The 10,874-nt window shown below is 44.3% G+C and overlaps 2 protein-coding genes across 2 annotated transcripts; both read right to left on the bottom strand.

Annotated features, from left to right (window-relative positions):
• Positions 1–356: 356 nt before the first annotated feature.
• Positions 357–1,759, bottom strand: LAJ45_04903 (uncharacterized protein; the record flags this gene model as incomplete). The annotated part of the gene is made up of 7 exons (XM_046114479.1): positions 357–407; positions 487–579; positions 925–1,127; positions 1,209–1,296; positions 1,362–1,414; positions 1,539–1,613; positions 1,696–1,759. 7 exons carry the CDS (start codon positions 1,757–1,759, stop codon positions 357–359), a joined length of 627 nt encoding a protein of 208 aa, XP_045972505.1.
• Positions 1,760–3,024: 1,265 nt separating this feature from the next.
• LAJ45_04904 (uncharacterized protein) lies at positions 3,025–4,306 on the bottom strand (the record flags this gene model as incomplete). Its single annotated transcript, XM_046114480.1, has 5 exons — positions 3,025–3,073; positions 3,128–3,547; positions 3,601–3,795; positions 3,871–4,178; positions 4,235–4,306. The coding sequence occupies 5 exons, from the start codon at positions 4,304–4,306 to the stop codon at positions 3,025–3,027; spliced, it is 1,044 nt and encodes a 347-aa protein (XP_045972506.1).
• Positions 4,307–10,874: the final 6,568 nt, after the last annotated feature.

Raw genomic sequence — 10,874 nt, forward strand, 5'->3', positions numbered from 1 at the left:
CGGCAGTTTGGTACTCCAGAAATAGCGCTACGAGAGCATTGGAGGCAAAACTGTGGCCAGTTAGAAACACATTCACATGCCCCCGGCACTTTTGGGGGGAAACTTGCCCCTCGAGTAACTACATTGAGTAGACACTTGCTACGTAGGCATAGACAAAGCAAAGCCATGATGATGGCGTATGTTTCCCCCCCCCCCCCCCCCCTTGCACTCTCTCTAGCTAGAGCAGAGTACAGGTGCAATTGCACGCACGTTTCAAGATGTCACGCTAGCACTGTCCAGAGAAATGCTCGGTTTTTCACACTTGTCGTCACTACACGTGCACTTCTTAGTGTAAGTTTGTGGATATACGACTCATCCTAGATAATGACATCAAAACCAGAATCATTTACGATATTGTATGAAACAAGCTATTAAACACGGTAGTCAGGATTTAGGGTCTCGGTACTAGGTTTTGATCCAAAGTTTCCCACGAGCTAATTGACGTACCGAGAAGGAGATTCCCGTGAGTAATATAGTGAATACGCTACGCCCCTCCCCCGGCCGCAGGGTACGGAAGATACCTGCCAATGACCAGTCACCCTAAAACTGTCACTACGGTGGATCAACTCGAATCATAAACACTCCAGCCTCAACCACTGAAATGTTCACCCCTGTCCGAGACTTATATCTCATTCACTCAATATCAAACAGTTTCAGTTCACCATAAATCACTCGCCCAGTACTTAGCCACTTCCCTGGTATCCCTAACCCATCTCCAGATCAATACCCGGCTCATCCAAGAAACAAAAAAAAAAAAGCTTCTATATCGCATTGCCACCTGACACCGGCACAACTACAACTACGCCTACATACACCCATTGCTAAATACCACCACTAATACAACCCCCTCTGGGTAATCATCCACACCGTGCTCAAACTACTCACACAGATCGGCCCCGCCAGCCCCGCGCCCCACGAGGCAGTCCCAAAGATCAACCACTCGCTCAAAAAGTGCCATCCGGCAATGATGTAACTCCAGATGGCGAGGTCGTAGACGACTGGGTTTGTGATATTATACGCCGCGTACAGGCGCAGCACCGAGGCCATGAAGGTCCATGTACCGAATGTGCGGGACGACAGCCAGTTGACTTTTTTTATTTCGTCAGTAAACGGAGAAGATTGTAGGGGGGAGGAGCCCGCGGGGGGGGGGGGGGGGGTTAGTTAGTTACCTTGATCAGGGCGTCCAGAGTAGACGCGTTTGGTGAAGTGCAGGGTCATGTATGTCTGCACCGAGTTACCGACCGCGATGACGGACACCTGTTCGTTCAATTCAGCACAAGTCTCTTCTGCTGGTGATTTCGGCGGGGGTGGACAAAACGTACGAGGAACATCCATTTAGGGAGCCAACCCTCGTCCTGGGGAAGATAGCTGAGGACTTGTGAAATCAGTTCAGACATTGTGATGTTTGTGGTGTTTGTTTCGATGTTTGTTTGGCGGATGTATGGATTGTGGTATGGGCAGGCAAAGTATGTATCTTGACAAAAGCTACGTGGACTTACTGTAGTTGGTGCGGTTTATGGTGTGGTTGACCAAAGAGCCTCTAGCACTCCCTGTCCAGTGAACTGCGACCTCCCCTGAACCATAATGATCGTCGGGTTAGGGCTGTTTTTTTTTAAATCATCACCTTTCAGGCAACTACATTCGACGCATACATACCCCAGCAGGCATTAATAATGGGCTTAGATGAAACCGCCAAAAAAGAGTTCCTGAATCCCGTCATTTGAAAAGAAATAGGTGTTAAATTTGCGACCCCGATGGGACTCGAACCCACAGTCTTTGCCAGGCGACCAGAAACCGGAAAGCAATGCGTTAGCCATTACGCTACGGAGCCATGATGAAACATACACAAAAAACCTCTATCAATGAAATTACTTAGCGTTGCTGCCTACAGGCTAGTGTACTCTTTGCCCCAGCCAACGAGAACCCTGTGCAGCACAGCAGCAGAAACAAAGCCAACTGGAATCTCGTATGTAAGCAGCCTTGCCTGTAATTACCAGAACGTAGGGTCATAATTTCTAAGGGGTTCGGACTTTAACCGAAACGCTTTTCATGATTACATTGACGCCGCAAATTCAGTACGTTATAAGGGAATCTTGCTGTGTTTATCTTATCAGATTCTCGGTATTTATGGTTGACCCCCGGTACATGTAGGCATGCGATTTACATACATTTGTATACAAAGACTAGGGGCCCGTGACGAACTCGGGAGTTTCAAACTGAGTTACTAACAGACAGTTTTAAGCTGGTTAAAAACTGGCTTGAGGAAAGCTGGGTGTTATGGTTATGAACTAATCACTGGTGTAAACCGAATTTTTGTATGTGTTAAGGTGATTCGAGGTGTAAAATCAGATTAGAAAATGAAATTTAGGGTAGATTAGGGTAATCTTGGGGTAAATTTAGAGTAGAAATCAAGGTTAGTTCATGACATCTGACAGTTAAAAACTGCTGTTTATGACAGGCTGAGTTCGTGACGCTGTTTTTGACTCGAGCTCTGAGTTCGTTACGGGGCACTAACAAAGACATTAATTAGTAGGATGATAACAGCCAGAAAACAAGGCTCCAACTCATGAGATATCTGCAGTCATGGTCTCTGAGACCTTGGGTAGGACAGACGAAGCTTTATAGCCGTTCAAATCGAAATTTCAACGGACGAAACAGCTTAGAAGGGGAGTCTCTGCAATATCACTCCTCCCCCCCCCCCCCCGGGGCCCCTTGATACCATACATGTAGCTGAGCTCTGAAACTACTGATAATGTGTAGAAAACAAAGCCTTAGTGTTATTAAATGGTCGTAAAACATAAATTCAAATAGTGGTAAGGTTGTAGTAAGAAAGGTCTAAAACAATGTATCCCCCTGGTCATGCAAACGATAGTAAAAAAACGCCACCAACAAAGTAAAAGAAGGTCAATACCCTCATCAAAACAACAATTACTCCAAACGCTTTGAAAATGTGAAAGAAAAAAAATTACAAAAACGCTGTACTGCTCATGTAGATGCAGGAGGCGCCTCTGGTTTTCGCCCTCGTACAACGACCCTGTTCCGATCGTTAGTTACCACGTACTCATATACTCGGGAGATCAAGACTTACAGCCAAAAATATATCCTCAGTTTCCTATTCATCCCATCTCTTTTTGCGCCTTCTATCAACTCCCGTACCTTCTCAACTTCCATTCCCAAAACCCTTGTGAAGAGCGCCAAAGAATATCCCTCTAGGCCTTCCATAAAATTGATCATATTATACCTCCCAACCTCCTTTCCCCTGCTATCTCTTTCCCACGGACCTAAGGGTATCCGGAAGCGCGTTTCCTGAACATCCACGAATCCTGCTTCCTCCATCTGTGACTTGAATGACTCGTCGGAGAACGCACGTCCAGCATTCAGTGACGCCAATTTCAGAAGGGAGAGCACTCGGAAGATTGGGAGGTCTGAGGGAGGTGGGGTGGCAGTGTCGGTAAAGGGGTTGGCCGGTGTCTCCTGTAGTTCAAGCCAACCACCCGGGCGGATATGGCTGCAGTCTATGTTAGTATCTAAAATCAAATAGCTAGTAACGGTAGTGCGTACTCATATGCTTGCTGAAAAAATCTCGGCCAATTCGTTATTCCTCCGAGTAGCTGTCTAGTATGGATGAAGTCAAAATTGTTGGTAGGGTATAACCAATCCGACTCTGCGTCTTCAACATCGAAGCTGCAATTTGGGGGCGGTGAGACTTGGATTGGTGACAGGTCGTTCCCGATAACTCTAGCATTTGGGTACTTGCTAAAAATCGCACCGCATATATTAGCACCCCTACCATACTACCCAACCCCTCTAAGACATAAGAAGTTAACTCACAATGCCATCTCAATTGCCCAAATACCTGTTCCCGTACCCACATCTAAGATCCTCCTCGGTTCCTTCAACGGTGAAAGATGGAGCTCATTGTCTAGTAGTAAGTACATCATCTGGTGAACCACATCCATTCGGTCTTGTTCCTGCTGGTCATTGGGTACCAAATAGTGGCCATCACGGTAGGCATGATATCGACGGTTGTGCTCGAAGCGGTAATTGCTTGCTGAGGACGCGCCTGAGCGCGCAGCTGAGGTGCGAGAAGAGGACGTGGAGGGAGTGAAGAAGGAGTCTCTAGTACTGAGGATTGACGACTGCGGGATAATTAGCAACGAACCTTTGGTTCTAAAAGAATGATTAGGTAACGTACACCGCCGTCGTAGTCCGCTTTGTTGGAGTATTCCTCTCTACCTTCGCGATAAGTCTGTGGTGAAGCTACCATTTCTGCTATTTTGCGATGTGTATATATGTGAGTATCGTTAATGCTTTATAGGTGTTGTTCAAATCTTCTCCTAGGTCGGTCGAGTGAAGGGGATAATATATAGCACGAGCTCTAGTAGAGTTTGAATAGAGGTAGCACGGCAGCGGTATCTTTGATTAATTTTACTGGGTTGTAGGCTGTCTGATATGTAGGGATAAAAATATGTACCGCCCAGAGAAATTCCGACAGAGTGGGTGAGGTAAAGTAGATTTGCGCTGGCTTCCTTTCCGAGGGAGTGGAACCTTGGCTCCCCTTTATCCCCAACAAACCCACACGCTCGAACCCCCTTCACCCCCCCCCCCCTACATTCTTCACTCACAATAGAGCATGCGTATTTGTGACAGCTTCGTGCTTTTGGTTTTTCCCGAATTGCCTGGGTGTATGGTGGATCGTGGGAAGAGGGGCGCATTATGCGAAACAGAAGTATGATAAAAAATATTTTCCACTTGGCCGATTTACCGCTAGAAATTCTCATATATGATCGTGTCGAGAGACGTTGTTACGATTGCCAGCAGACAAGGAACCAGGTACAGTAAGTGTACATATGTACACATCTGTTCCGATGATTTGGTTCCAGTGAACCGCCAATGTGGAAGAAGCCCGTGCGTAGAACATGGGTGTCCGAGGGGGGAGATGGTGAATGCGTCCTGCACACAAGTATGTATATGCGTTTAATGGAAGGCAAAAGAGAAGAAACGCGGGCAGCGGGCCGTCAAATGATGAAATAAATCATTTTTCCTTTGATTTGCCACAGTTTGAACCAGAGGTGCCGCGCATACTTCTTTCCAAGAATTCAGAGCTATATCCGCCGATAAGTGGAACATCACTGCATCACATTACATATTGTCACACCACTCCACCTTAGAGGGTATACTCTGGGTACCTACATCTTATGTACCCCATGGCCCAAAAAACCACCCCGAAACTCCCTGCAGGTCTCAAAAACTCCGCACCCGTAATAATCCTCCTTTTTTTTTCATGCATGAAAATAATAATAAGACCTATTATTGCAGGATCGAGTGATCGGTGTAACCTAAAGCAGTGGGAAGGTCGTTGCGGTTGTTGGAAGTGTCGAGTGACTTTCTATGTATTGGCGTCGTCAGGGGTTGGTTGGTAGGGCAAGTTTAAACTGTTTATGGGGAGGTTGGCGTCGGTTATCGGTTACACAGGGCCAAGGCCCAAGGGTTGTACCCACACGTACTCTACTAAGCCAGGAAGTTCGAAACAATAGTAAGACTCTGGATATCTACATGACATCAATAGAAGGAACCACCAGCCCTACTACCTAGTGAGTCCGATTACCTATGGCCATCTCCTCGGGACACCCGTTTTCTTTCTTTTCTCTTCCGCACTAGCCTCTCCTTGCATCATGACTGGAACCGCACTTTATGAAAGGATGAGCGTGATCGGGTTATGATCGTGGGTGAAGCGGACTTGCTTCTGCATCACAAGCTCCGCTCTTTGTTTCTTGACTGGAACTCGGATCAAAGTGGCAGCCAGTAGTGAATGTCCACGACGTGCGGCCGAGCGGGGAAATGAAAGGTCGAATTCACGAGTATCAAGACTAACAAGCCAGCACTTGATAACAGGGAGGGGGTGGTAACTGTCTTTTTCCCGAATACTTCTTAACTAGAAAGTTTTTTCCCAGAGAAGTGAAGTCGGTCATGAAAAAAAGAGCTCTTTGTACTAACCCTAACCCTAAGGACACACTCGTCACATGGTCGACATGCAACGAATGGAACGAGCATGATGGTGACCAATTGGGAGACTGGATGTGCAAGGTTTATTTTTTGGGTGTATCGATAATAATCTAAAGCTACACCGTTTCTCCCAGAAATTGGATATTTTTAAATTGAGAACGACACTCAGAGCCAGCTGCTAAAAGAAGACTTTGTTGCTTTTATTAACACAGTTATACGCTGGAAATGTCCTTGAGATGTGAGTAGTTTTGAATTAATAAATATTGTTTCGGCTGAAATCGGATGACGTTTACCTGCTTCAGCCCAAGTCGAGTAATTTCAATCCGTACACTTAGTACTTACGTTCATGATCATGCGCCTATGCGTGTATTTTGAGCCAAAACTAAACCCCATTAATTTTGGGAGGCAGTGAATTGTATTCTCCGTAAGATGTAATGTTTCAAGTTCAAGCATCCCATGACAAAGATAAGACCAGTTCCCGCTCTCCTTTGAAACTGCTTGTCTCGTCGAAAAACTACTACAATCAAAGTGTCTAGAAATCAGGGTGGATATTGAATTTGTAATTTTAAAGCATTTAGCAGATCGATGACTGAGCTCGAGTGTTATTCCACTGATAGGAGGATGGACTTTCCGGTGTCCTATCCACCTCTGATCTAATTATTTGCACATCCTAGTTTTTTTTTTTTTTTTTTTAATTCATTAATTGCATTTGCACATTGTAGTAAATATACGTATTTTGATTCTAGGCATGCGTACATGGTACCTTCACCGTGAACACTATGTTTTATATTCTATGCGTTTCTTTGAATTCACGTGCTCCATGCGCTCTCAAAGCTTCGATTTCAAAGAAGATTACATCATATAGATGCTGTGCCCTAGTGCTATGTCCTAATTAAATCTGTCTTCAAGTGGCGGCGGCCTGTCGACGTCTGAAATTGAAACAGTTAACCTTTACAAGGCTATGATCATATATATATGAGCTCAATCAGCGCCCGGGCCTACAGAATACCATCCTTTTATTATGGGTTGTCAAAATTATCCGGACGTTCGCGTCGCAACTAAACAGATTAGCTAGAATGACCGATTTTTGAAACCACTTCAATTGACTTCATATTGAAGTTTAAGATAATAGAGGTATAAGAAATCACAGAAATCAAATCTCTTGTACTCTTTCCTTGTGGTTGTGGAAAAAGGCGACATTGAAATTGAAAATTTGGTTGCAACAATGTTCGGATAATTTTGTCAACCCGCAATACTATCTTTTCTCAGTATCATTTTACCGTATCCGCGAATATAAAGGCCGATTGATGGCTTATCTAATTAAGGCTACTTCGTTAAGTAGTACACACTAGAGTTAAAAACGGACTCTTAAGCTATAGGCTCTTTCTTAGCGAGTATGAAAGGTATTACACCCCCCCTCATCCCCTCCTTCATCTCCTTTTTAATTAGATGTCCTCTTTTCCCAAATAGATCTCTAAATCATGAATCGACATATGGTCTCCTCCTTCACCGGACGGGATTCTTAAACCAGAATCCACTGCATTGATTAGCGGCCCGCAACCTTATGTAATCTTTACAGCAAGTTTCATAATACTAGGCCCAGAAAGTGTTCTCAACACATAGTACAATTCTCGAAAGATAGCCTATATAGGCTATCTGGGCAGTTGAAATTACCTGTTCGGGAGAATATCGGGCTCGGGCTTCCTAAGTAGGCTATTATTTAAAAGTGGTTTGAGCCTAGTATTATGGAACTTGCTGTAATACATCGATTCATGTATAAAAGGGGTATATACAGCTTACCCTCAAAAGAACCAGAAAATGCAAGTAACGGAAACAGGGATTATTTGTATGAGAGAACGACACCACTCCATACAAATTATCCTTGCCTGAGCAACTGCATTTTCTGGTTCTTACGCTGATAAGCGTGTATACCGGTAGCATGCATGCAATCTAGCTTGCTAGACATTACAGGCTCAAATTACTTTCACACACATATAGTGTGATCCTTCAAACCTTAAAATAATGGCCTATTTAGGAAGCCCGAGCCCGATATCCTCCCGAAGAGGCACTTTCAACTGCCCAGATAGCCTATATAGGCTATCTTTCGAGAATTGTACAATGAGTTGAGAACACTTTCTGGGCCTAGTATTATGAAACTTGCTGTAATAGGATGTGCGACGTCGTCGCGACACAGTACTAGTATTTCGCTGACGTTTTTGAACTGGGCCATTATTGCATACACCCAAAATCATGAGCTTGGCGTATTTTTGTATGGCATGCAATATCAGTCGCGTCCACAAACGTCAGAGAAATACGAGTACGCGTACGTACGTACTGGTACAGCTACACTAGTATTACCCCTCTCATGATATTATATGGTTACCCGCTTCACTCCCTCCACTTCACCTCACCCAGCTCAATTGCAACTTACTCTATCTCTCTTCACTTCACCCCACACTTAGGTCATCACCAAGTTTACAAGCAGCCTAGATTGATAATACCATTCTTTACATATTATCATTTTCAGTGGTTGGGATTAACCGTCTCGCTGACTGGCTGAAAAAGATGGGATAAGCCACCCCCGGGCCGCGGGGCTGACAGGTACCGGTAGGATATCGTAGGTTTGCAAGGTTGAGGAAGGCATGGCTCTAAACTATGAAAACCCAAAGGATGCTAATGAAGAGTACAGTAGATACTAAACATGGCTAGGTAGCTCATGAATGCGAAATTAAGTCCTATCCCATCAACCGTAGCAACCGAGTTAAGGACCCGATTGGGTCCCACTTGAAATAAAGTGACCTTGCTTAAATTCACAGCAACACCAGCTTCGTGAGTACTATATTAGGAGCTCTTATTGGGATCGCTTGATAAGCTTTCCCGCTTCTTTGTTATTAGTGAACAGGGCTAGATTATATCGTTTTTGTGTTTTTATCGAGGTTAGAGTTGCAAAGTACCCAATTGGAACCTCAGGCTTCTACGGTTCATGGGATAACGGCACACCTCTTTTTTTTTTTGCCGGCATATCCTTGTTTTGCTGATTGCCCGAATAATGAGGTACATCCGCTCGGGCATCGCTAACAGTGACTCCCAACAACTGCGGGAACAACAGTATCCTTCGACCACCCGACATTGAATAGAGAATCTTTCCCTGCTCAAACTACCACTCTACTCCTCCAGAAGCCCCTTCGACTTTACAGCAGCGCAATGGAGCCTTTATTTACCGTATGAGCGGGTGTATAGCAATCCTTTTTCTTGCTTCTTCTTCTACCTTTATATATCTCCTGGTATATATATAGTCATACAGACTATTAATGAAGTAACAAACAAACAATAGTTATACAGACTTTGATGTGAATAATCACAGATTATCACTCGGTATGTCTATTCAATACCGTTTCCACTTTAAAATCTCTAGGTTGATAGGACGAGAGTGAGGCATTGAATATAGCTGCTTTTCAACCTAGTGTTAGGCTGGAGACCAGCCATCGAACGCTATTTTATTCTCTCACCCAAAGTTTGCTGTTTCAGGTCAAGGGGACTAGAGAGTGCTATACAGAAGCTCAAGGTCTTTGGTAATAACAGATATCTAGAATGATTAAGGAGTAGAGTTTAAAAATTTAATCCGAGCCTACCAATATCTGGATTACACAGGTACTATATGCAGCTTCTGTAGCCCGCGTTCTCCACATTACTAAGACAAACATTTTAATACAAGATCCCTCGATCTTTGCCTCGAGGTGTCTTAAGATATGAGGGACATATACCGCAGTAATTCCTCTCAGCGGACACTCACATTGACGTTGGAATTACTTGTTCTAGTCATTTGTCTTGCAAACGCCGTCCTAACCTTCCCTCATCCGCGCTGTAAAAGGCAACTTTGACGTCTGTGTAACCGTCCGCTGAGACGAATTACTACGGTACCAGATTTAGACGATATCACACGAGAGGACTTCATAAAGATCCGTGTTAATCCAACACACCCACGCTCATTTGCCTTAGCTCGTGACCTACATTTGCTGGCAATTCATGAACTATTTTGTTGGCGTTGGAAACTGGCTTTTCCAATCATTGAAGATTACATCCAAATCAAAATCAGCTAACTGCCGAGGATTACAAGTAGTAAACCGGATAAAAACGTGTATACATGATCAAAACTAGCCGGCTTACCCTTTAAGCCGCTAAAATGACAAGCAACTAGGGGCTACAGGATTTCTTTTACGGGTACCACAATTTCATTGGTATGATTGATCCAGGGATTTTAGTTTACCTGTCGTCTAAGAATAACTATGCTGCACTTAGTGCTAAGAGGTCGTCATACATTCCTCAATAGGAGCCAGTAGTAAATTACCTTTATGTTTCCAACCGGTTTGCTGGAACCGTTGGCTCGATAGGGGGTCGGTGCAATCTTGACCGTTGACAGATCAATTCTAACTTTCTCGGTTGGTTTAGCCATTCTTGACAACCGTCCATGCGATAAATTATTGACTAGCTGGACTCAGTGATTCCAAGGGTCCAAATTGATTCCGATCTTGGCCAAAGCCGAACCAACTGGGCGCTAAAAGCCTAAAAATAAATTTCCCACTCACGAAGTAAGCTGGAGTATCCAACGGTCTATCTTCCTTGAAGCCTAATTTGATCGGCTTCTAACTCAAATCGCGAGTGCAGAGTTCACATCAAGCTCACCTAAGCTAGCTTAACAAACTGGGTATAATGAGCCGTGAGACGGGATGAGTAGAAAGAAAAGGATTTTAAATATCTCTAACTCGGCGAGAGTCCTAGACTATTAAACTACTGTAATATGCTAGTTGAGATTTAATCCACACCATATA

Source organism: Morchella importuna, assembly GCF_003444635.1.
Source record: "Morchella importuna strain M04M26 chromosome Unknown Morimp01GS012, whole genome shotgun sequence".
In the NCBI taxonomy this organism is placed as follows: domain Eukaryota; kingdom Fungi; phylum Ascomycota; class Pezizomycetes; order Pezizales; family Morchellaceae; genus Morchella; species Morchella importuna.